We start from the raw sequence: 26,082 nt of genomic DNA, 5'->3' as shown, positions 1-26,082 counted from the left end.
AATAGGGAGGGAAAGGGTACACAGGACTCTGCGATGAAGCCACCACAAGCTAAGACCCTGAGCCCCAGAGGTGCGCAGAACTTCTAGACCAGGCTGGAGTCCACCACAGGACATGACCCTGTGACCTCCAGGGGTGCAGAGGCCGCCCACACCTGCCTGCACGCCCTCCCCTCCCCTCTCCGATCACAGTGGGTGTGCGGACTGTTGTGAGCCAGCTCTGTGGGCAGCAGGGTTCCCCAGTGGGCACTCCCCACCCCCTCGCTCATTGGTCAGAGGGAGTCTGCGTCCACAGGGAACAGTTTGCGGGTGACCTCTTAGGACAGGACTCCCAATCTCCACAAGGACTTCCTGGTCCCCTACCAAGCTGTGGGTGAGAGTCCCCCCTGGGTGTTCAGGGAGGGCAGCCCCTGCCCACAGACACGGCCCTGGGTATCTGCCTAAAGAAGCTTCGGCCTGGGCCTGCCCCCGGCCCTGCGCCGGCCTGACCCTGCTGGACCAGCAGCGTCCAGGGGTTGTGGACAGGATTCAAAGACTACCTAAGTGAGCGCCGCCAGCCATGCTTGGTGAGGAGGGAGGGGGAAGGAGGGGCTCCAGTCCAGGCTCACAAACTTCAGTTTCTACAAGAAGCGGGCTGGTCACAGAATGAGCCACCGAGGTCAGGGACGGAGAGGTATGGCCCATTAAAGGGGACAGCCTAACTCACAAGGAGCCATCCTACCGTGTGCGATACATGCACATGGTAAAAATTAAATAGTTTTAAATAGTGCAAAAGAGTCAAGAGTCAGTGCCCTCCCACCCCTGGTCTCTCCTGAGGGCCAGCGTGGTTTTCGAGATGTTTTTCCCGAGTTGCGGTGGGTGAGCTATTCCTGAATCAGACAGCAGGTGGCGCTCAAGCCAGAGAATTAGAAAAAGGGAATTGCCGAGAGTTACTCAACGCGTTTCCAGTAACTGCTCCCTCCTCCCCCGCAGGGCCTCCTCCAGCCCCACTTCCTGTTCCCTGGCCCGGGCCAGGTCCCCTCAGGGCTCAGATGTCGGCTTCCAGATGCCCGGACTCAGAGCAGGGGAGCTGTCTCTGGGGAAGCCCCATTCCACTCGCTGCCCAGGCCACACGTGAGCGTGCCTGGAGAGGCTGGGGAGGCTGGGGAGGCTGCGGAGGAGGAGGGTGGGCATGCGGGAGGGGACCCAGGGGCCGATGAATACACACACGGCCTCCAGCAGCCCTCCCCGGGGTGCTCAGGCTCAACGCTCCAGACAAGACCCCGTCACCTTTAAATGTCCCTGGGGCTTACCTGGCGGTCCAGCGGTTAACACTTGGTGCTCCCACCGCAGGGGGTGCCTTTGATGCCTAGTCAGGGAACTAAGACCCCACATGCCATGTGGCCAGAAAAATAAAATAAAAAATTAATGGCCCTCACTTGTACTCCTGTCGCTCCTTCAGACCCCAGGGGAGTCTGGCTGAAGCAGAAAGCAGCCGCTGCGGGGATGAGACTCTGCAGGGAGGTGGGCAATGGTGGAAAACTCACCTTCCTAGCGCGGGCTGACCAGGAGGCTGAAGGAATTGGGGTGACCGGGGGGGGGGGCGGCAATAAGCAAGTGGCCAGAGGTGCCCAGGCGTCAAGGGCTGAGGCCGCTGCTGCTGAGCCTTTCCCAGGCCTCTCAGCCCTCAGCACTGCCTGTTGCGTTCGTATCTCCGCAGGCTCCAGGCCACAGCCATGTGGTCCCATCTGCCCTCACCCACTCCCAGGTGGTGGCTGCTCCTCTGGGGAGTCCTCCAGGCTTGCCCCATGCAGGGCTCCGTGCTCTTGGCCCAGCCGCTGCCCCAGAAGCTGATGTCCCCCGGGTACCCGGAACCGTATATCAAAGGCCAAGAGAGCTCCATGGACATCGAGGCTCCAGAGGGCTTTGCCGTGAGGCTCGTCTTCCAGGACTTCGACCTGGAGCCGTCCCCGGACTGTGACCGGGACTACGTCTCGGTGAGCTGGGAGGGCCTCTGTGGAGGGAGCCTCTCGGCCTGGAGCCCAGGGGCAGCCGGCCCCGAAGCACGAGGCTTACCTGGGAGGCCAGGTGTACCCAGCGCACATCCTCCCACCGGAGGCCCGGTGCTGACCTGTGCCCCCTGCCGTCTGGGCTCCATAGACGAGGACAGGGCAGCAGGTCTGGCCCTGCCTTTGGAAGTCTCATAAAGGGACACACAAATACTGCGAATCCCTAGAGTCAAAAGCAGGAACTCACACATCAGTCATTAAAAATCCATCATCAAGTATGTTGAGTGCCTGCTCTGTCAGGCTAGGAAGCTGGACGTAAATATAATAAAAGATTAGGTGACTATGAGTTTCTCTTAGAGGCACTATGGCAAAACCTCACATATGACAAGGGCATTATTCAGAATAAGGACACTTTAAAAACAGTACTTTACGTTATCTTTTTTTTTTTTAATTTATTTTTGGTGGTGTTGGGTCTTCGTTTCCACGCGAGGGCTTTCTCTAGTTGCAGCGAGCGGGGGCTACTCTTCGTTGCGGTGCGCGGGCTTCTCATTGCAGTGGCTTCTCTTGTTGTGGAGCACGGGCTGTAGGCGCGTGGTCTCTAGAGCACAGGCTCAGTAGTTGTGGCGCACGGGCCTAGTTGCTCCACAGCGTGTGGAATCTTCCCGGACCAGGGCTCGAACACATGTCCCCTGCATTGGCAGGCAGATTCTTAACCACTGTGCCACCAGGGAAGTCCCTACGTTATCTTTTGGTTTAAATTTTATTTCTATCCAAATAATACATGTGCATAATTTTTTTTAAAAAAATCAGAGTACGCCAAGGCTTATCATCTCCAGCCTCCTCCCCCTGGCCCCATTGCTGCTCCCCAGGGCAGTCATTTATGATTCATGTAGCTGTTTCATCTGGTGTTTATGTTCAGAAATATAAATAATTTCTCTATTAACTTCCAGCTCTAAAAGATGAGGACTTAGCTTTATCTCTCTTCGACCTTCACCACCCACGTTTCCCCTCCCCCATCCTCTCAGTTTACCTCTATTAGCGTTTTTAGTTAAAACTATATTCATTTTTTACATCATTATGACTTTGAAGTACTCACATCTGTGCACTTGGTGTACAATTTCCTTTCTCCAGCTTTTGGATTTCCCAGCAGTCAATAACTACATAGTGTTTTGGGGGTTTGGGGGTTTTTTGTTTGATTTTTAGTTTGCTGAGTTCTCTCTGTAACAAATCTCCCCCAAACTATCAGCCAGGAGAGTAAATCTCTTGACATCTTCAAGTACAAATCTCAGTCTCTCGGTCCTCCTTTGCGTTGGTGACATTCCACCCTATCCCACATGGGGTGACATCCCCATGACTTATTTCTTCAGTCTCTTTGCTTTCTAAGCCTTCACTTGTCAAGGAGTTCCCTTTTCCCACCTTCCAGAGATTTCCTTTACTTGTCCTGTGTTGGAAGTGACTCTCGTCTCCTTCTCTTTCTTGGTTTACTCTCTCCTTTTGGAGGAGCACATTCTCCTCCAGAAAGGGAATGAGGGAACACATTTTAGAGGAACTTATATAGCCCTGAATGTCTTAGTTCTCCCCTCACACTTGGTGGATAGTTTATCTGGGTTACATTCTAGGTTAGAAGTCATTTTCTCTCAGAATTTTAATGACACTGTCTTCTAGCCCTAGTGTTGTTAGAACTCCTGAGCCTTAGTGTTTTCTCTCTAGAACTTTCAACACATTTTCCTTATTACCATAATTCTGAACTTTCATCAGGATGTGCCTTGATGCAGGTCAGGTCATTCTGTACTCATTGTACAGGGTTCTTTTTTTGCGGTACGCGGGCCTCTCACTGCTGTGGCCTCTCCCGTTGCGGAGCACAGGCTCCGGATGCACAGGCTCAGCGGCCATAGCTCACGGGCCCAGCCGCTCTGCGGCATGTGGGATCTTCCCGGATCGGGGCACGAACCCGTGTCCCCTGCAGCGGCAGGCGGACTCTCAACCCCTGCGCCACCAGACAAGAAAGTTCTTGTATTAATTTTTAAATCATTTCCAGACATCTACTTTATTTTCTCCTTCTGGAACTTCTATAATTTCACTGTTGTTAGGTTCTGGACAGATTATCCAGTTTTGTTATCCATTCTGTTCTGTTTTCCATCTCTTTGTCTTTTTGTTCCACTTTGTGGGAGATCTCATTGTAAATCCCAACTTTTTAATGATTTTTTTTCCTGCTAACATTTTTTCATGTCTAAAGGTTCATTCTAATTATCTAAACGTGCCTTTTTGTAGAATCTTGTTCTTGTTTCGTAGAGGCAATATCTACTCTTTTCCCTCTATTGGAATTATTTTAAAACATTTCTCGGGCTTCCCTGGTGGCGCAGTGGTGGAGAGTCGGCCTGCCGATGCAGGGGATGCGGGTTCTTGCCCCGGTCCGGGAAGATCCCACATGCCGCGGAGCGGCTAGGCCCGTGAGCCATGGCCGCTGAGCCTGCGCGTCCGGAGCCTGTGCTCCGCAACTGGAGTGGCCACAATAGTGAGAGGCCCACGTACCACAAAAAAAAAAGAAAAGAAATTAAAAAAAAACCATTTCTCTGCTCCCTGTATTCTGTCTTCTTCACCAAGTTCCTTTATACCGTTCATTTGTTCTGGCCTGTGCTTTTCATGTTGGAGACTTTCCTGCAAAGTGTGATAATCCTTGGCTGTCCATTCATATTTAAGAGTGACGTGCAGAACGCTCTTGGATGCTCTGTGTGGATAGCTGAAATCTGTCAGACGACAGGTTTGAAAATCGGGTTATCCACGAGGTGACCCAGATGTACTGCTGGGGGCCTCCTGCACATCCACAGCAGAAGGGTGTTCTCTGGTGACAGCCGGTTTCTTCAGAGGAATCCTCCCGTCTCCTGCTTACGCCGGTTCTGACACCTCCCAGAGATCTGTGATCAGAACCTGCTGCTTTCTGTTGCCCCAGCCCAAGACTCGGGTTCCATGTGTCCATCTCCACTCCACCTTCCAAACGTTGTGGGCATCTCTCAGCAGCTATCACCTCCCCTCACCTTTTTGTCCTTGATAACATATCCATTTTTATCCCTCTGCTGTCCTATTAGTGGGATTTGAGGTGGGAGAAGAGATAAATGCATGTATTTATTTCTTCAGATTTAGCTGAAGTCGGGACTACACTTTATTCAACTCAGCCTATGTCTGTCGAACACCTACAGTGCCCTGTTCTCCTTAGCCTTGAATCATTTTAATCCCAGCCGGACTCTTCCCTTGTCACTGATGGAGTTGGAGCTCAGGGACAGGATTGTTCCCTCCTTCCTGCTTCCAGAGTAAATCACACGCACGCACACGCATGCACGCACACACACGCACACACGCACACACATCTCGAATGCAGAATTCAACACACTGTAACCTAGTTCATCTTTTGCCCGTCAGTACCCTCAGCCAGATTCTGGTCTCCTCGGTAGCAGAACTGTGTCTTAATTCACATGGTGCTGTATCCCCGGCACCTAGCACAGCATCTCCCACACAGAACATAATAAACAGCTGTTTGTCAAAGGAATAAAGGAAAGAATGAATGAAACCCAAGCTTGTCATGCGTGTAGGACACACAACACAGTGATTTCTGAGTGAGCGGGTATTTGGTGTCACTTTCCCAATGCTTTTCTGCACACACTGGGGAGCTGCCCTGGGACACAGGGGTGTCCTGGCTAGAAGGGGCCTCCACAGACAGTTTTATAGGAGAGGAGACTAAGATCTGGGGAGAATGAAGGAACGAAGAGCCAGCAAGAACCCAGGATATGTGGATCAGTATGAAAGTCAGCAATAAAATGAGTTGAGCAGTGAGCTGTATGCCCAGGAGAGAGATTAAACATGAAGCGGTGGCCAGGGGAACTCCTTCCAAGGTGCCCTTCCTTGGGTTGGGGACCCCATAGAAAGGCATTTGAGCGGGGTTTTGATTTAAGTTAGGCAACAGTAGACAGTGTAACCACACCGTGTACATTTTGTGTCCTTAGATTCCATACCTTGCAGGGGCTTCATTTATAGTTTGTGGGGTAAGAGGAGAGACACTCCAAAAGAAGGACAACAGGGAAGGCCAGGAACCCCAGGGGCTCAGTCTGTGCAGAGGGTCTTCTCGCTTCTCAGATGTTGGCCACGGGAAGTTACTCAGAGAAGTGAAATGTGATGGAGGTGGAAGAAGCTGGACGGGAGGGACTTACGTGTGCATATTCATTGATTCAAATCTGTGATGCTGTAGGTACCAGGTTGAGCATCAGGGACTCAGTGGGGAGCAAAATAGATGTAGTTCCTGCCTTCTTAGAACTTATAATCCAGTTATTATAAGTTTCTATTTCAATTTTTGAAATATTGTGGGCTGTATGAGATAAGCATGGCAGGCTAAAGAAATCTGCTAGGTATCTGGTCATGGATGGAAGAAACCTGGGAGCCAGTAATGGAGCAGGAAGCAACTTGAGGAAGGCTCCACGGGGTGGTGCGGGGCTGGGGGTGCAGGCTGCGGCATGACCCTGTGACCACCTGTGGTGCAGATTCACCCCACGCCTGCCTGCCCCCCTCTTCAGATCACAGCCAGTGGAATGGATCCCAGCCGGTTCTGTGGGCAGCAGGGCTCCCTGCTGGGCAGCCCCCCTGGTCAGAGGGAATTTGTGTCCTCAGGGAACAGTTTGCGGCTGACCTTCCATTCACCTGCCTCTGAGGACAGAACCCCGGGCCTCCACAAGGGCTTCCTGGCCCTCTACCAAGCCGTGGGTGAGTGAGCCCCTTGGGGTGCAGGGAGGGAAGCCCCTGGCCCCCGGTACCTTGAAGTGACAAGTGGGAGCTGAGGCTGGGGGCTCGGGACACCTGGGCTCAGGCCCTTGCTGCCCGGCCCGCCCTGCTGGTGAGCAGCCCAGTCACAGGGGCACCCAGCTCAGCTCCAGCTCTTGTCTCCCTGCATATTTACAGGCCCAGCACTTGCAGATCATCTCGTTTTTCAAGAGGAGCCAAAAATTCAGATTTTTAAGTGAAATTCCAGATTTTCAAATGGTAACCCCAGGTTTTTTGAAAGATAATACATGCCCACAGTAAAATTTTCAAAAAAATAATCTTCCTCTAACCTCTGGCCCCTAATCCCTGGCTATTCTGTCCAGAAATGACTCTGTTCTCTATTTCCTGGGTATTCTTCCAAAGACATTCCAGGCCACTCAAATATAAATATTGTGGGCGTGTGTGTTGCTAATAGTCACACTGTTTTAAATTTGCCATTTTTCATTCAATGATTTTTTTTTTTTTTTTTTGGCCGTGCTGTGCAGCTTCTGGGGTATTAGTTCCCCAATCAGGGATCAAACCCAGGCCCCGGTGGTGAAAGTGCTGAGTCCCAACCACCGGACTGACAGGGAACTGCTTCAATGATATATCTTAAAGATCATCCCATATACATGTGGTTAGCATCGCCTAATTCTTTTTTTTTTTTTTTTTTGCAGTACACAGGCCTCTCACTGTTGTGGCCTCTCCCGTTACGGAGCACAGGCTCCGGACGCGCAGGCTCAGCGGCCATGGCTCACGGGCCCAGCCGCTCCACAGCATGTGGGATCTTCCCGGACCGGGGCATGAACCCATGTCCCCTGCATCGGCAGGCGGACTCTCAACCACTGCGCCACCAGGGAAGTCCATGCCTAATTCTTTTTAATGACCATACAATATTCCTTTGACGCATCCTATTTAATTAGTCCTCCACTGATAGGTATTTTTCTCCCACAAACAGTACTGCTCTGAATATCTTCATATATACATCTTTGAGCACATATATGAGGATAAATTCTTAGAAATAAAAAAGTGAAAAACATTTGCAATTTTAATTTTGATATTGCTAAATTTCCCTACAAAAGTTTTGCTAATTTACAGTCCCACTAACCATATATGAAAATGCCTGTTTCCCATACCCTACTTTCACAGTTACTTTCAAACCTTTATAGCATTAACAATCTGCCGTGAAAAATAATTCAAATAATAAAAATTAAAAAAAAAGAAGAAAACTGTGCTGAGAATTCCCTGATGGTCCAGTGGTTAGGACTCGGTGCATTCACTGCCGAGGGCCCAGGTTCAGTCCCTAGTTGGGGAACTAAGGTCCTGCAAGCCATGCGGCCAAAAAAAAGGTTTTTTTTAATTTAAAAAATAAAATTTAAAAAAGACCGTGCAGGTCAAACTAAATATGGCCACGGACCAGAATCAGTCCCTGGGTTGCCAGTTTGCAGTTCTGTTCTCTGTCCTATTGACCTCTGTTTCCCTTTAGGTATGAATCATAGTCAGCCCATCAGCCAGGCCAGTGGGGACCCTGAGGCCATCAACACACCTGGAGACAGCTCCACTGAGATCCAGAGCCACTGCCAGGAGCCCTATTATCAGGCTATGCCCGCAGGTAAGTCCCCACCTGCTGAAGAACCAGCTCCTACCTGCCTCACTCCCCCCAAGAGGTCTGAAGCCTCCTTCAGCCCCTCCTCCCAATTCTGAGCCTGTTCTGTGCCTCCCTCATTTCACTCCCAGGGACACTCACCTGCACCGCCCAGGTGCCCTGGAAGCAGACACAGGAAAGGGAGGAGGTTCCTCGCTGTGTGCCTGGTAAGTGGGGACCTGTGGCACCATGACATTGGCCACTTCCCAGACAAGCCTCAGCTGTTGCACAGGGCCTGTCTAAGGGCACAGGAGAGCCGTAGAATAGAAAGGGGGAGGTGAAGGCAGAAAGTGAGGCAGAAAAGGGGAACCAAGAAGGCCCAGAAAAGGAGAAGGAAGGAGCTCATCCCTTCTCCTTCGAGGATCAAGGGATAACTGGGAAACGAAAAGCCAGAAGGAAGCTAATCAGAGGGACAGATGAGTTGAAATAAGAGAAAACCCTCTTTTGACATGGTCTGCTTTAACGATACACAGAGAGGCTCTCTGTCCCCAAAATATTTCCCTACCTTAATGCCACAGTGCCAGAAGGCCCAGCATTTTTAAAAAAAAATTTTTGGAGATAAAATTCATATAACATAAAAATCACTCTTGCAGAGTGTACAGTTCAGTAACTTTTAGTGTGTTCACCATGTTGTGCAACCATTACTACTTACTCTAGAGCATTTTCATCACCCCAGAAAGAAACTCCAGCTCTCCCTTCTCCCATCTCCTGGCAACCACTAACGACTTTCTATCTCTATGGATTTTATTCTGGACATTTTATGTCAATGGAATCATATAATAGCCTTTTGCGTCTGGCTTCTTTCATTTAGCATAATGTTTTCGTCCACGTTGTAGCATGTATCAGTTCTCCATTCCTTTTCTTTTCTTTTCGTTTTTTGGCCAAGCTGTCCAGCATGTTGCATCTTAGTTCCCCAAGCACGAATCAAACCTGCGCCCCTTGCAGTGGAAGCAGCGAGTCTGAACCACTGGACCGCCAGGGAAGTCCCAGCACTCTGTTCCTTTTCATGGCTGAATAGAATCCCACTGTACAGATAGACCACATTTTGTTTATCCATTCATAGACTGATAGACATTTAGGTTGTTTTCACTTTTTGCCTTTTATGAATATTGCCGCGGTGAGCATTCACGTACAAGTTTCTGTTTGAACACGTCTTCAGGTCTCTTGAGTATAGACCTAGGAGTGGAATTGTTGGTTCACATTCTAACTCTGCGTTTAACTTTTTGAGGAAATGCCACACTGTTTTCCACAGTGACTGCACCATTTTACATTCCCACCAGCAATAGATGAGGGTTCAGGTCCACCATTTTGGGGTTCTTTGGGGGGAGGGTTGGTTTTCTTAATATTGTGGCCCAGCCTAGTGGCCTGTGGGACTGTAGTTCCCCCACCAGGGATGGAATCGGCACCCTCGGCAGTGAAAGCACAGAGTCCTAACCACTGGACGGCCAGAGAATTCCCTCAGGTCCACCATTTTTGAAACCCAGTTTTTTTGAGTCAAACATGCCTTTCTAACCCAATCTGAGTACATTTCTCAGGTTTTACTCCTGAGCCACAGAAAGCTCTGGGGGCGGAGCCTGACATAGTGCTTTGGGAGGGGGAGATGTTAAAAATGGAGAAATGGGACTTCCCTGGTGGCACAGTGGTTGGGAGTCTGCCTGCCAATGCAGGGGACACGAGTTTTGAGCCCTGGTCCGGGAGGATCCCACGTGCTGTGGAGCAGCTAGGCCCATGTGCCACAACTACTGAGCCTGTGTGCCACAGCTACTGAAGCCCGCGCGCCTACAGCCCATGCTCTGCAACGAGAGAAGCCACCGCAATGAGAAGCCTACACACCTCAAGGGTAGTCCCAGCTCGCCACAACTAGAGAAAAGCCTGTGCACAGCAACAAAGACCCAGTGCAGCCAAAAATAAGTAAATAAATAAATAAACAATTTATTTTTTTAAAAAATGGAGAAATGACCCAGAAACAAGGACAGGAGACACTGAAGACAAACTGCTTGCTGCACGATTTTGCTCAAAGAAGGTCCCACCAAGAGTCTAAAAAAGTGGCTTAGGACTTCCCTGGAGGTCCTGTGGTTAAGACTCCGCATTTCCACTGTAGGGGGCACCGGTTCCATCCCTGGTTGGGGAACTAAGATCCTGCATGCCTCGCGGTGCGGCAAAGTAAATAAATAAATTAAAATTAAAAAGTGTCTTTAAAATGGCTGAGGAGGCAGGAGAAAGCACTTCACAGAAGTAGGTTTCCAGATGCAGCGGCTGGTTTTTCACTTTACCCCTCCTGTCTCCCAGTCTGCGGACGGCCGGTCATCCCCATCGCCCAGAACAGGGAGCCCGTTGGTGCCTCCAGAGCTGAGCTGGGCAACTTCCCCTGGCAGGCCTTGACCAGCATCTACGGCCGAGGCGGCGGGGCCCTGCTGGGCGACAGGTGGATCCTCACCGCCGCCCACACCATCTACCCCAAGGACGGTATCTTCCTCGGGAAGAGCCGGCGCGCGGAGGTGTTCCTGGGCCACACGAACATCGACGAGCTGCTGGAGCTGGGCGGCCACCCGGTGCGCCGCGTGGTCGTGCACCCAGACTACCGCCCGGACCAGACCCACAACTTCCACGGGGACATCGCCCTCCTGGAGCTGCGGCACAGTGCCCCGCTGGGCCCCCACCTCCTCCCGGTCTGCCTGCCCGACCGCAAGGCCCTGTACCGCCCGGGCCTGGCGGGCTACGTCAGTGGCTTTGGCGTGGAGAACGGCCGGTTGACCACGGAGCTGAAATACTCCCAGGTGCCCGTGGCCCCGAGGGCGGCCTGCGAGGCCTGGCTCCGAGAGAAGCGGAGGACCGAGGTGTTCTCCGGCGGTATGTTCTGCGCCGGGGACAGCACGCGGCCGCAGAGTGTCTGCCAGGGGGACAGTGGTGGTGCCTACGTGGTGTGGGACGATCGTGCCCGTCGCTGGGTGGCCACGGGCATCGTATCCTGGGGCATTGGGTGTGGTGAGGGGTACGGCTTCTACACCAAAGTGCTCAACTACGTGGACTGGATCAGAGGAGTGATGGGCGGGAAGGATGACCCCGGGGTGCTGAGCAGGGGCACCCACCGTGGAGCCCAGATGGGAGAGGGTTGGGTTGAGGACTGAACCCTGGGCATGGGGCGGTGGGGACAGAGATTCCTATTCAGGTCACAGCTGCAGCAAACCATTGAGCCAGAGAAATCCTCCGCGTCCCTCAGCCCCCTTCTCACCCTCCACCTTCCTGCGGGTTTGTGCGCTACGCCCACACGTCTCCTCGAGTTTCTGCTTTGAGCTTCATCCCCCGGGACACGGTCTTCTTCACTCTCCCGAGAGACAGTCACCTCATCCCCCTGTTCAAGTGCCGTGTGGGAAAGTAGTCTCAGTTCATTTCTGAAACACTTCAAAGCCCCTGTGATCAACCTTCAAAGAGTCAAATAGTCTTGGCTTCACCTCGCACAACTCCTTGGCTGCAATCATAGTCACAGCTCTACGTTGTTCTGTATCTTCTTATATCAGGCGCTTCCCGTGTGTTACTTCACCGACTCCTCACACCAGCTTTGCAAAGGATGAGTTATTATCCACGTTTTACCAAGGAGGAAACTGAAGCTCAGGGAGATGAAGGGACTCTTCCAAACCCCACAGCTGATACAGGACGGCGAAGGCATGTCCTTTCCAGTACACCTCGACAGCTCTCAGGTGTCCTCAAGACCTACTGTATCGCCCACTCCCCGATCCCCGCATCCTTTTAGATTCTCCCTCCTGGGAATTCCTGCCTCGGTCCAGCTGACAACAGCTGGCTCACACTTTCCTGCCGGTCGCACTCCTGCAGACACCTCGGTTAGCCCAGCCCTGGGCTGGACGGTCCTGCAGGCACCCCCAGAGCTGCTGGACACCCCGGGCCATGTCCCCAACATCAAGCACACTGCTCTCCCTGAAAAGACCAACTCTTTAATTTTTAGTAAGGACTTGATGTCACAGTAAAAGACACAAGTAAAATACAGTTGTTCAAATGGAAAACATAAAAAGACACAAATAAAAAACAATTGTTCAACTGGAAATAGAAGACAGATACATAAAACAGAAGAGAACAAATCTGCTAGACTTCAAGGTCGAGTTAGCTATATGGTTAAAGGTTACATTTTTTTTTTTTTTTTTTTTTGCTCCGGACACGCAGGCTCAGCAGCCATGGCTCACGGGCCCAGCCGCTCTGCGGCATGTGGGATCCTCCCGGACCGGGGCACGAACCCGTGTCCCCTGCATCGGCAGGCGGACTCTCAACCACTGCGCCACCAGGGAAGCCCTAAAGGTTACATTTATCTTTGAGAAAATAGCAGGATTCAAAGTTATACATACATGTGGTTTCTTCAATTTTTTAAACCTATACATAGTACAGAATACTCAAAATATTAATCTGAGGGTTTTTTAGTGGTATAATTTTGGCTGTGTTGTTTTCCCCTATGCTCCACTAAATTTTACTTAATGAGTATATATTAGTTTTATTTGTCTTATTTCTTTAATTTTTAAAAATTTATTTATTTATTTTTGGCTGCGTTGGGTCTCCGTTGCTGCACGCGGGCTTTCTCTCGTTGTGGCGAGCTGGGGCTACTCTTCGTTGCAGTGCACGGGCTTCTCATTGAGGTGGCTTCTCTTGTTGCTAAGCACGGGCTCTAGGCGCTCGGGCTTCAGTAGTTGTGGCGCGCAGGCTTCAGTAGTTGTGGCTCACGGGCTCAATTGCTCTGCGGCATGTGGGATCTTCCCGGACCAGGGCTCAAACCTGTGTCCCCTGCATTGGCAGGTGGATTCTTTACCACTGCACCACCAGGGAAGACCCCGTCTTCTTTATTTTTATTATTGAGAACATGATGAGTTTCTCTCTGCCAAGGCAAAAAATATATACCTATACATATCTATATGTCTGTATCTATCTATCTAGATCTAGACATGTCTAGACATAGATAGATACAGGTAGATATAGGTACAGGTATATAGATATATAGATGTAAATATATCCACAGAGGGAAACATACCATTATGTTAAGAGAGAAAACTTTTTTCTCCCCAGAATCAAATCTTAAAAGGAATGATCAATATGTCTTCAATACTGGTTTGAAAACAAATGCTTGAGCAATCTTCACGTGGCTGTTCCTTCTTGCTGTTCTTGGTATACATCAAGGGTATATAACACAACATGTAAGTCGAGGTGATTTTGTATGGTTGGGCAGAGTGGGAATCCGACTGGGACTGAGCTAATGAGGTCCAAGCTTGTCAGTTTCCAGTCATGCTACGTGGTACCAGGACAGAACTCAGAATCCCTAGGAGGAATGGGAGAGTTTCTGCCAAGACTCACCTTCTTGGACCACCTCCTCTACCTGTATATCTGCCATCCTGCCCCGTGGTAAGCGCACAGCACACACATACTGCTGTCCAGATGCTAATGTGCGGTTTGCTAGACAAGATTCCCCTCCTTTCTTGCCTCCTGACATCCTCCTTATCCTTCTTCCCTACCTTTTGTCCTTCCTCACCTGACAAGGCCACGGATCATGCCGTGGATCGTGTCATGGATCAGCCCTGCCGGCAGACTCAGTCCTCGGCTCTGACGTATAAACCTGCTGGAGATCCTCCAACCCTCCAACTTGGCCTGATCTTGCCTCTCCCACATGCCTGCTCTCAAACTACATTCAGTGAGGACCTGGCCACTGCCTAGCGGGAAGCTGCCACATCTTCGCGAGCCCAGTGCCTGGGAAAGTGCCTGGCACTTTAAATAGGTAGCTTCCAAATGGATAAGTGAGCAGGTGGGTGGGTGGAGAGTTGGAGGGATTCATCTAATAGGGGAAACAAGCAGGATGGACTACAAAGGCCTGAGAACTCAGAGGCCTGTTCTGGATCTGCGTCTCCCCGTGGAGCACACCGCTATAGGGTCGCTGAGCCCTGGAGAGTTGAAGAAAGTCTTCCCCAAAGAGCAAAGGCTTAAAACAGGACACGATGGCCTGGAGGACAAGAGAGACGAGAGCCCTTTCTCCCTCCCGGGGGCCTGGCCTTCTCTCAGAAAAGACCAAGTCACTAGTGGTCGGTCTACAGCCACACTGTTTGCCCAGCCCTAGGCAGCTGGGACACTCAGGGGCTCAAACTCTTGACCAGTTTCTGAGGATAAGAGGATGTGTCTATCCTGTCCTCAGCTGCCCCTGCTTCTCTAAGAAACAAGTTCATTGGCAGGCCTGAGTTCACTGAGGTGGGGAAGGAGGGTCTTACAACTGAGCCCGGTGCTGCTTTGGGGTCACAGCAATCCTTGCTCTTCGTGTCACTGATGCGTGAAGTAGCCCAGGGCCCCAGGGCAACCGAACTTCATTCTCCTCTGTGCCCTCCTGCACTACCCTTCTCCAGCCCTTGTTCCTGTCACATCATCCTGGGCATTGAAACCCTGGCTGCTCCCAGACCAGGGCTGTCAGGCGACTAAGGACAGGAAGGGTCCAGGAAAGAGAGTCACCCTCAACTGCAATCTCCATTACCCTTTTGGTAGGAACCTTGTACAACAACATCAGACCCCAGGAAGGTCCCAGAAGAAAGAGGGAATTCCCATCAGATTTAGAAACGGAAGTCTGGGCCTCCAACCAAAGGCTTTTCTGTCCCTAAAAATGCAGACCCATCTCTAGACCTTCCCCATGTGGCCAGCAGGTGGCACCACCATCAGGGATTTCAAAACCAAAACTAAATGACACTGGAAACAGATTTTTTTTTTTTTGGTTTTTGTTTATGCAAATAGTTCATTCCCTACAACATTCCTCCCGTAATGGTCCCCCCCTTTTCCCCCTCATTCCCTCCCCCTTCCCTCCTCTGCGTGACTCTGCTCTCCCTGGACACAGAGTGGATGAAGACGCTGTCAGGAGAGTCAGAGACCCAAAAACAGCCCTTGAGAAATGTGAGTAAGGCTAATGGGGACCAAGGAGGGTGGGAGAAGCCAGAGCAGAGAATCCTGGGCACAGGAGGCAACCCTGCCCCCAGATTTACTCAGGGAGGTGGGAACACACTTCCCCTCCGTATATACCTTACCCCTTCCAACGTGCACACATGCAAACACATACCCCCCGTCCCTCCTCCTGAGGGCAAGAGGAGACCTCAGACCCAGGAGGTGATGCCACCTTATCTTCCTCCTCCAGCTCCCAGGGAGCAGCGAGATGGGGGACCCACTCAGCCCTGGAGAGGCGTCGTTTTGTGCCCAAAACCATCTTCCATAGGTGGTTTCTCCCAGAGGCCTTTGCTGAGCCTCTGGGAGCCCTTTCGGAGAGCCGTGACTGGAAACCCTCACCCCCAGTTAACGGGTCCCAAGCCAGCCCTATTCCGGGAAGGGGAGGGGAGTGATGGGACAGAGCAGAGGAGGCTGGGGAGAGAGGTGGAGGGAGCGCGATGACCTCCGGACTGGACACCGCCCCGGGGAGTGTGCACCAATGCGGCAGCTGCAGAGACCAGCCTCCGCACTCCGCCCGCCCCCGCCCCCCAGAACATCTCTGTGAGGTCTAGAATGGGCCGAGAGGAAAACGCCCGGCGGTATGACCATCCCCACCCCCTCCGCAGCCACTGCCCAAACTGCAAGGCTGCTGCACCCCTCCAGCCCTACAGATACCTTTTTTCTTTTTGGCAGGTGGCTCTTATACGTCCTGGTGCCAGTCCTGTTCTACAGGGTGGGAGGCTCCGTCTTCACCCCTCGGAAACTCTATGGGGAAGTGACTTCCCCTCTGTACCCCAAGCCTTACCCCGACAACTTTGAGACCACCACTGTGATCACGGTCCCCACGGGGTACAGGGTGAAGCTCGTCTTCCGGCAGTTTGACCTGGAGCCTTCGGAAGGCTGTTTCTATGATTATGTCAAGGTAGGGGCCCAGGTTGGGTGGGCAGAGGGAGAGCTGGGTGTCTCTGGAACCTGGGAACTTGTGTTCTGACCACCCTGTATAGGACCCCACCTGTGGACAAAGCCCCAAGCCTGTAAAAGCTGATGGCCAGGTGGGGGTTCTGAGAGCCAAGTGATGTCGTGAATGAGTGTCCACTGGTTTGAGAGCCCCTAGGGGAGCACTGAGGGGAGAGACACAGAGGGAAGGTACGGGCCCCACTCTCAGGAAATGTACTGCCTACAGGAATCAGAAAAACCTTCCCCACCTTCTTACTTGCTAGCAGCCTTTGGGAAATCGCTGTGCCTCAGTTTCCCTGTTTCCATGGAGAGTATCACCTTGGCTGCCACCTCACCAGGAACGCAGGGACATGGGGAAGGGAGACGTTCATGGTGGTGGCTCAAGCATAGGCTTCAGCAAGGACAGGGAGCTGTCTCCTCACCTCTGTCATGACCAAGGGCGCCATCCCAGTCCCATCTTTCTACATCCAATAAAAATGAGATTCTTGACTCCGGATTCGGGTAGAGCGCGCACACAGCCCATAAAATACTATTCCAAGGAGACCTCCTGGAGGTTATAAGAGAATAACATGAAAATGAAACATCTTCCTAGCCCAGAGGACTTGAGACGGCAGTGTTGGAGGCGAGGGGTCTTGGTGGCAAGGGATGGTGAAGAATGAGGTTGGGGGAGGGATGCCTTCTGCTCTGGAGGGGTTAAGGAATCTGTGAAGAAAGAGGTAAGGGAAGTTCGGCCATGCTTGCTAAGGCTACCAGGCCCCAGGGGCTCACGTTCAGCTGAGTCCATCACGAGGCATGGCTGGACGTGAGTGGTTTGACTAAGGCGAGGTGGAAGGACAGAGCAGAAGGTGAAGCAGACCATCCAGGCTCTAGGGATGAAGGAATGATAGAGGCCAGGTAGAGGCCACCAGGATTCCAGTCGGGGGGCGGGCACAGGAGGAGATGGGTGTGAAGAAAGGTCTGAAACATGCTGGGGGTCATAAAAGGGGAGGGACGATGTTTGCGGGACAGGATAACGTGCAGAGTTAGCGGATGGAGATGCAGGGGACAGAGGAAAGGCACCTGGGGAAGCTTGCAACAGCCAGAACGCAGCAGGCAGAGAGCAGCTGGGGGCCGTCCAGCAAGGAGGCATGACAAGAGAAGGATGACCTTCACTGACCCTCCACGTGGGACGTGTCCCCTCAGCAACTGTCTCCCTACCCCACTGTCCTTCTTCCACCAGATCTCTGCCGATAAGAAAACCCTGGGGAGGTTCTGTGGGCAGCTGGGCTCCCCACTGGGCAACCCTCCAGGAAGGAAGGAATTTATGTCCCAAGGGAACAAGATGCTGCTGACCTTCCACACGGACTTCTCCAACGAGGAGAACGGCACCGTCATGTTCTACAGGGGCTTCCTGGCCTACTACCAAGCTGTGGGTGAGTGGCCCCCGTGCCCGTGTTCCAGGCCTCCTATTGCACGGGGGCCGGAAAAGGAGAACCTTGGCTCCAAAGAAGCAGGAAGCCTGGCCTTCCTTGCTTTTACCAAGAGAGCTGTTTCCAGGAGGGGGCTGTCCACCTGAGCCCTGTCCCCACTGGGCAGTTCCCAGAAAGCGTTAGAGGGGCCGCGGGAGGCCCAGGTGGCCAGGAGCTGGCTTTGTCTGTTTAGGCCTCTGGTGAGTGACCTCGCTGAGACTAGCGCCACCACAGAAGTCCCCTGGCAGGAGCTGAATCCTTCCTTCCGGAATCTCTTCCAGACCTGGACGAATGTGCCTCCCAGCTCAACTCGGTTGAGGAGAATCCCCAGCCGCTGTGCCAGCACCTTTGTCACAACTACGTTGGTGGCTATTTCTGTTCCTGCCATCCAGGCTATGAGCTTCAGAAGGACAGGCATTCCTGCCAGGGTGAGGTCAGGGTTGGGAGGAAGGGACCGAGCAAGCGCTCACCGGGCCAGCCCGAGTCTTCGGGTGACCCCCCTCCCGGCTTTGCTCTCACAGCCGAGTGCAGCAGCGAGCTGTTCACAGAGCCGTCGGGCTACATCTCCAGCCTGGAGTACCCCCGGCCCTACCCGCCCGACCTACGCTGCAACTACAGCATCCGGGTAGAGCGGGGCCTCACCCTCCAACTCAAGTTCCTGGAGCCTTTTGAAATCGATGACCACGAGCAAGTACACTGTCCCTACGACCAGCTACAGGTGCAGCAGACCTCCCCACCCCCAGACGCCCTGTCCTCTCCTCCCATCGCCACGTGGCTCTCTTACCCCTCCTTCCTGCTGGACCCTCTGGCCAATTGGTACAGCAATGGCCAGCATCACACATGAGTTGGGCAAGTTCCTGCACAGCTGGCAGCTGGGTACTGGGGATCCCTTTTACCCTCCAGCTGAAAACATACAGAAAGCAGGATCCCCACCACCAGCACCACCGCCCCAGCCCCGGAGAAAAGTCTCTGAACTGGAGAGGTGACCCTCCCTCCTCCCCCTTCAGATCTATGCCAACAAGAGGAACATCGGTGAGTTCTGTGGGAAGCAAAGGCCAGAGCCCATTGACACCAGCAGCAACTCCGTGGACCTGCTGTTCTTCACGGACGACTCAGGGGACAGCCAGGGCTGGAAGTTGCACTACACCAGCAAAAGTAAGACTGCCCGGGGCCCCTCGCTGGCCAGCAAGGGGGCAGGATGTAGTGGGTAGAAAGAAGGCCAGTGGCTCTGCAATAAATGTGCCCTCTGCTTTCCCCAACAGTCATCAAGTGCCCCCAGCCCAAGACCCTAGACTCGTTCACCATCATCCAGGACCTGCAGCCTCAGTACGAGTTCCGGGACTACTTCATCGCCACCTGCAAACAAGGCTACCAGCTCATGGAGGTAAGAGCCACAGCTGAGGGGAAGGAACTGGCCCAGCATCAGGAATAATTCGCACAGCCAGGCCCACGGCAGACTGAGGCTCAGCCCCAAGTGGAATCATACACGTTTGAGCTGGAAGGGTCACCTGGCCTGTTCCAACTTGACTGCTCTTTGGAAACACTTAGGATTTTAAAATACTGATGTCCAGGTCCCCTGCTAGAGCCTAGTCTATGGGTCTGGAGTGCAGCCTGGGCGTCAGGATTACTAAAAGCTACTCAGGTGATACCACTGCCCAGCCAAGTTTAAGAGCTACTGGCCTTGCCCAATAACTCATTGTAGAGTTAGGAACCAAAGAGGCGGGGGCGGAGGTGAAGTGCAAGGAGCGACTCAACAGTACCGGGATTGTGTACAGCAAGGATTACCACCAAACCCCCTTCCTCTTGCTCCAGGGCTCTGGGTTTGGGGATTTTGGTGTGTTTTTTTTTAAGACCTAACTGACTTTATTCAATGATTCATGAATCGGGCAGCATCCCACCTAACAACAAGAAGGGGCTTCTTTTCTGTACGTTGGTGGTCTTACCCCAGGTCCACCACCCTGTCCTCAGCTTTGCAGACTCAGGAAAATATGTGGTTTTCTCCACTGGTCAATCTCACAAAAGCTGGTAAATTAAAATGCTATTTTTAAAAAGCATGCGGTTGGAGTTACCCTTGGCCAGGGACCTGGGACTGGACATCCCGTCTTTGTTTAATAGAACCACTTGGGAGACCTACTCTGAAACAGAGAAGAGACCTTTGGTTTGTCCTTCAGTTGTAGCAAAGTCACCGAACAAACATTCTAAGTGTTACTGAGTGTCAGGCAGTGTTCTGGATGTGGGAAGTACAGTAAAAAGAAACACATATTCACGCAGGCTTCGTGGAGCTTACCTTTGAATGTTGCATCAAGCTGTTAGCCAGGTAACTGCTCCTCGCTCCAGGAAGGACTCAGTGTCCTAGACCCCTCCTCTCTGCTCAGGTTACAACTCACCACGTACTACGTCCCCCCGCACCCTTACCTTGGCATTTGTCATTCACATCATAGAGTTTAAAACAAGTCACACGGTTTCTCTCACATTATTTACGTTTCACTGGGACATCCTAATCCTCGTACACATTCTCTTGCAATCTGTTCCAGGGCGAATTATCTGGGATGACTGTTGATCTTAATAAAACTCATTCATTCTGTCCAATTACTTTTCATTTCAGAGGGGGCCATCTCCTGCCCTGGTCCCTGCCATCTGCTCACCTACGACAGCACTTAGCATACGTCAGCATCCTCAAGCACCCTTGAAAGTGGCTGGGCTGCGCTAGTATTTTAGGAAAGGCTGTTGCCCTTAAGAAGACTACAGTCTAGGGGCGATGAGGTGATGAAAGGTGTTCCAGAGGAAGAGAAACATGGTTCTACTTCAGGGCAGAAACTTTTGTTTCAATGCAGAGAACACACAACTGGGCTTGTTGTTTTTTTAATTTAAAATTGTGCGGTTCAATTGGACCTCAGTGGAAACAGGCAAGAATCTAGAGAGAGGATTATTGGGTCTAACAACTAGCCCTAGGTCTGACTTCCTGCTGTGTGGCTCATGTGTGCCCATGTGTAAGTCTGGTCTGAAAGGACTGGCTAGGAAGAAGGACCAAGGAGCCACGTCCATGGGTGCGAAGTTCTGAGGGCTTGAGAGATGACTTTGCATCCCTACTGCTCCCATGTGGGCGAGGACAGGAAGGGAGCTGCAGCACCTCCTTGTACTAACAGCACCTCTATCTCTGATCAAACAGGGCAAACAGGCGCTCCTGTCCTTCACAGCTGTCTGCCAGGATGATGGCACATGGCATCGCGCCATGCCCAGGTGCAAGAGTAAGTTGCAACTCAGGGATGTGTCTCCCCCGAGGAGAAGGGAAGAGGGGTCTGGCCTAAGCATCTCCCCAAAAAGACCCTCCCCTGACTTATCCTTTGAAGCCTCTGGCCCATCCAGGAACCAGTCAGCCCTCATCTCAGCAGGACTGACAGGCTGTACCCAGGACTGAATTTCGTTGTATCCAGTTCTCGTACATCACGAGAGCCCCCTACTCACCATAGTTCCCGAAGGTTCTCAGCATGTTCTGCAGGTCCACTCCTGCTCTGTGGGCAGACTGCTCACCTTCCTCCCACTGAAGTTCCGGTACAATCCTTACCAGCTCTCAGACGGCCCTGTGTTCTCTCCAAGTCAAGGACTGCGGGCAGCCCCGAAGCTTGCCTAATGGAGCCTTCAATTATACCACCACGACGGGGGTGAACACCTACCAGGCCCGTATCCAGTACTACTGCCATGAGCCGTATTACAAAATGCAAACCAGAGATGGCAGAAGCCAGTCTGAACGAGGTAGGGACCCATGCAAATGGCAGTCCTCTCCCTCTTGTTGGGACATCTGCAAATTTCTTCCAATAGAATCCCTACAGAGTGAATATTAAGATATTTATCCAGGGCACTGGCTTCAGAGGTACCAAGAGGCATCTAATAAAGCTGAAGAAGGGAACACCTGAGCTGATACAAAGAAAGACTTGAATCTCATAAGCAGCTTCTTCTCACCACCATCACCACCACCACCATCACCACCACTACTGCTACCATCACCATCACCACCACCACCATCACCACCACTACTGCCACCATCACCATCACCACCACCACCACCATCACCACTACCACCAGCACCACCATCACCACCATCACCACCACCACCATCACCACCATCACCACCACCACCACTACAGCTTTATCAGTGAGACTTCCTCAGCCTTCTCCCCACATACCCTCTCAGGCTGCTATGTTGTGAATTTCTGCATTGAGGTTTACTTGACGCGCAGGCTCAGCGGCCATGGCTCACGGGCCCAGCCGCTCCGCGGCATGTGGGATCTTCCCGGACCAGGGCACGAACCCGTGTCCCCTGCATCGGCAGGCGGACTCTCAACCACTGTGCCACCAGGGAAGCCCGACCTTGTGCAAATTATTTAAACTCAGTTTCCTCGTCTATAAGGTGGGGATAATGATGCATATCTGAAAGCCTCACAGTGGTGCTTAAATGAGATAATGCAGATAAAGTTCTGAGCAATGAGCACCGGCACACTGTCCGTGATCAGAAAACATAGCTACCAGGAATTCCCCGGCGGTCCAGTGGTTAGGACTCCACTCTTTCACTGCCAAGGGTATGGGTTCAATCCCTGGTTGGGGAACTAAGATCCACCCAGCACTGCCAAAAAAAAAAAAAAACCATAGCTACCATTAACATCTACTACCCAGCACCAAGATGCAATCACTGATGGAAGTTTGATAAGTTCCTGGCAGGTTTTGTGTCTACTTTCACAGATGGGGATCGTGTTGAATATAACAGTTAAGCATTCTGATTTTTCCACTTAGCATTAAAACAAAAATATACGTATGGAGCCTCTTAACACTTTCAATATCCCATCCACGTATATTTGAACCTTTCCCTTTGATCCCTGACCTCTCCCTCCCGCACTTTGGTGCTCACTGGCCCCTGCCCACGACCTCCCAGCCTGAGCGCAGCCCCTCTCCCCTCAGGGCGGTACATCTGCACAGCTCAGGGCATGTGGAAGAATGAGCTGGCAGGAGAGAAGATGCCTCGGTGTTTGCCAGGTGAGTGGAAACGCTCCGCCGTCCTCTGTGGCCCTGGCAGCCCTGCAGGGCCTCAGAGGAGGCATGGCACAGAGGAGGGAGAGACGCTCCAGCTTGAAGCTGAAGGTAGACAGGGGGTGAGGGAGGAATCAGGAAAAAGCCGAGGAGACGCCCCAGCAGAAGGGCAGAGGGACCCAGAGAGCTGGACCTGTCCCGACATTCCTGGACTTTTCACTGAGCAGGTGGGAGATGAGGAATAAAAAGAAAAAGAGCAAAAGGGACTTCCCTGGCGGTCCAGTGGTTAAGACTCCACGCTCCCACTGCAGGGGGCACGGGTCCGCGGCGCGGCCAAAAAAAGAAAAAGGAAAAAAAGAGCGAGAAAAGCCCCAGGAAGAATAAACAAGAACAAGGAGAAGAGGCTGACCGTACACCAAAGACGGAAGGGAGGGAGGAGAGAGAAGAAAGGGGCCTGAGCTAAAAAGAGGGGTCCCACCCCGCTCCCTTCTCTCCCCCCCCACCCCACTTCTCCTCCCCAGTGTGCGGGAAACCCGTCAACCCTGTGGAGCAGAAGCAGCGCATCGTTGGAGGCCAGAAGGCCAAGCTGGGCAACTTCCCCTGGCAGGCCTTCACCAACATCCACGGCCGAGGGGGCGGCGCGCTGCTGGGCGACCGCTGGATCCTCACGGCCGCGCACACGCTCTACCCCAAGGAGTACGAAGCCCAGGGCAACGCCACCGTGGACGTGTTCCTGGGCCACGTCAGCGTGGAAGAGATCACCAAGCTGGCCAACCACCCCGTCCGCAGGGTCAGCATCCACCCCGACTACCGCCAGGAAGAGTCCCACAACTTCGAGGGGGACATCGCCCTCCTGGAGCTGGAAAACAGTGTCACCCTGGGCCCCAACCTCCTCCCCATCTGCCTCCCCGACAACGAGACCTTCTATGACCAGGGTCTCATGGGCTATGTCAGTGGCTTTGGGATCACGGAGGAGAGACTTTCTCACAACCTCAGGTTTGTCCGTCTGCCCGTAGCTAAGCGAGAGGATTGTGAGAGCTGGCTCCGGAAAAAAAATAGGAAAGATGTGTTTTCTGAAAACATGTTCTGCTCTGGGGACCCGACTCTAAAGCAAGATGCCTGTCAGGGGGATAGCGGAGGGGTCTTTGCAGTGAGGGATGAGAAAAATGATCGCTGGGTGGCGACAGGCGTCATATCCTGGGGCATCGGCTGCAGCAGGGGGTACGGGTTCTACACCAAACTGCTCAACTACGTTGACTGGATCAAGAAAGAGATGGAGGAGGAGAACTGAGCCCGGAATTCACTAGGTCAGAATCCAAAGAGCAGGGTGTAAAAAAAGAAAAAAGATTATCTAACCAGCTGTTGACAACCACTAAGAATCCATATTAAAATCACTGATGCAGAAAGACACTGTGTGAAACAAACTCTCTTTTCTCTAACCCCATCCGCGCTCTTCCCCTAAAATAACCCAAAGGTCACCTTTATTCCCCGCCCCCCGCCCCAGGGTTGCAGAAGATATATTCCACAATCTCTAGTTATCATTGTTCTCTTCCATTTTTTTGTTTTGTTTTGTTTTTCTTTTTGTTTTTGCGATACGCAGGCCTCTCACTGTTGTGGCCTCTCCCGCTGCGGAGCACAGGCTCCGGACGCGCAGGCTCAGCGGCCATGCCTCACGGGCCCAGCCGCTCCGCGGCATGTGGGATCTTCCCGGACCGGCACACGAACCCGTGTCCCCTGCATCGGCAGGTGGACTCTCAACCACTGCGCCACCAGGGAAGCCCCTCTTCCATTTTTATAACCATCGGGTAATTGAATAGAACTCCTTCCAAATAAAATTTTATGAGGAAGCCCATTGTGTAAAATGAATTAAAAGGAATAAATGAATAAATAATAAATAAATGAATAAAACTTCAGGATAATTGTAGTTTGCCAAGTTTATTTCAGTTCATATCATAAGGTGTTTCAAATAAATTCTTGATTATGTTGCATGGAAAATTGAAAAACAAAAAGAACAGCTATGCAGAAAGTAAAAAGTCACATTTTCATAGAATATTTTTCTGATTATAGAAATCATGGTGAAAGCAACTTTTGAGAATCCCAAAATCCCTCAAGCCCCTTCTGGGCTGGTGCTGTTTCAACTAGCGTCCTTCCCATAAAGTCCTCTTGGCTGCATTTTTTTCCCCCAGCGTGAGGAGCTGATCCACCAGTCCATTTTCTTCTGACCAAAGAAATGTGACAATTCACCTGCTTTTTTCAAAGTTAAGTCTTTTCCTGAGTTTCAGGTGAAGTACACATGTTATTCCCAAGTGACTTGCAACGCCGTACGAGTGATGTCTTTTAAGCCACAATGAATGATTTTCTAGCCCTTCTAGGCCTTGGTGATGAGCCTTTCCAGCTCCAAAGTCTCTGATGATGATTCACTTAAAACCCCTCCCTGCCCCTCACCCAGGGAAATGATCCTGTACTACAGCTAATGATGCAAAAAGACAGACCCATCCTACTGTCCAAGGCCGCAGCAACGGGCGGATCCTTTCACCAATACCTCGGCCCATCCGCGAGGGCAGAACCCAAATAGACTAAAGATTCTCTGTGGCACGGATGGACTTCCTTTTTCTGTTATTTGTCAGATTCCAGGTTGATTTTTTTTCTACTCCTGCAATTATTAAAAAGAAGGAAAATTTACACATCACAAGCATGTTTTTTAATATTTTTCCAATTTTTTTTTTTCTCTAGAGGAATCCCCCTTCTCCTGCCCAAAACTCTGTAGTCCAGGGTACACTGTCAACTCCATGGCACATGTAACGACAGGCAGGTAGGGGAAGGTACTTGGCAGGTGTAGAGTTAAGGAATAAAGTAAATGGCTTTATGCTGCTGGGTTGATTTGACACGATACTTCCAGTAGCTTCCTATTGTTGGGTTTTTTGGGGGTTTTTTTTGGCTGCGTTGGGTCTTCATTGCTACACACGGGCTTTCTCTAGTTGTGGCGAGCGGGGGCTACTCTTCATTGCTGTGCGCGGGCTTCTCATTGCGGTGGCTCCTCTTGTTGTGGAGCACAGGCTCTAGGCATGCGGGCTTCAGTAGTTGAGGCACGCGGGCTCAGTAGTTGTGGCTTGCGGGCTCTAGAGCACAGGCTCAGTAGTTGTGGCGCACGGGTTTATTTGCTCCGCGGCATGTGGGATCTTCCTGGATCAGGGCTCGAACCCGTGTCCCCTGCCTTGGCAGGCAGATTCTTAACCACTGCACCACCAGGGAAGTCCCATTTGGTTCTTCAGACCTTTTGATTAGAGTTCTGGTT

At 51.9% G+C, this 26,082-nt stretch overlaps 2 protein-coding genes across 6 annotated transcripts; both read left to right on the top strand.

The window, feature by feature from the left end:
- Window positions 1-982: 982 nt before the first annotated feature.
- C1RL (complement C1r subcomponent like) lies at window positions 983-12,510 on the top strand. 2 transcript variants are annotated; one of them, XM_024733116.1, is made up of 6 exons: window positions 983-1,110; window positions 1,697-1,973; window positions 6,548-6,734; window positions 8,257-8,382; window positions 8,508-8,582; window positions 10,705-12,510. In XM_024733116.1, exons 1-6 carry the CDS (start codon window positions 1,043-1,045, stop codon window positions 11,541-11,543), a joined length of 1,572 nt encoding a protein of 523 aa, XP_024588884.1. In that variant the 5' UTR covers window positions 983-1,042; the 3' UTR covers window positions 11,544-12,510. The 2 variants fall into 2 exon arrangements, with proteins under 2 accessions (XP_024588884.1, XP_024588883.1); XM_024733115.1 differs by having other exon boundaries at window positions 6,515-6,734.
- A 1,038-nt stretch (window positions 12,511-13,548) lies between these two features.
- On the top strand, window positions 13,549-24,195 carry C1R (complement C1r). 4 transcript variants are annotated; one of them, XM_024733111.1, is made up of 14 exons: window positions 13,549-13,812; window positions 13,948-14,182; window positions 15,278-15,333; window positions 15,572-15,959; window positions 16,054-16,282; window positions 17,537-17,729; window positions 18,047-18,193; window positions 18,287-18,483; window positions 18,773-18,920; window positions 19,028-19,149; window positions 20,935-21,013; window positions 21,363-21,518; window positions 22,719-22,793; window positions 23,309-24,078. In XM_024733111.1, the coding sequence occupies exons 4-14, from the start codon at window positions 15,934-15,936 to the stop codon at window positions 24,076-24,078; spliced, it is 2,142 nt and encodes a 713-aa protein (XP_024588879.1). In that variant the 5' UTR covers window positions 13,549-13,812; window positions 13,948-14,182; window positions 15,278-15,333; window positions 15,572-15,933. The 4 variants fall into 4 exon arrangements, with proteins under 4 accessions (XP_024588879.1, XP_024588881.1, XP_024588882.1 ...); XM_024733113.1 differs by lacking the exon at window positions 15,572-15,959 and having other exon boundaries at window positions 23,309-24,195; XM_024733114.1 differs by lacking the exons at window positions 13,549-13,812; window positions 13,948-14,182; window positions 15,572-15,959 and having other exon boundaries at window positions 14,241-15,333; window positions 23,309-24,195.
- The last annotated feature ends 1,887 nt before the right edge of the window (window positions 24,196-26,082 follow it).

This window comes from Neophocaena asiaeorientalis, unplaced genomic scaffold (genome assembly GCF_003031525.2).
Source record: "Neophocaena asiaeorientalis asiaeorientalis breed wild unplaced genomic scaffold, Neophocaena_asiaeorientalis_V1.1 scaffold150, whole genome shotgun sequence".
NCBI lineage: Eukaryota > Metazoa > Chordata > Mammalia > Artiodactyla > Phocoenidae > Neophocaena > Neophocaena asiaeorientalis.
This window is presented reverse-complemented; position numbering and strand designations above follow the sequence as displayed.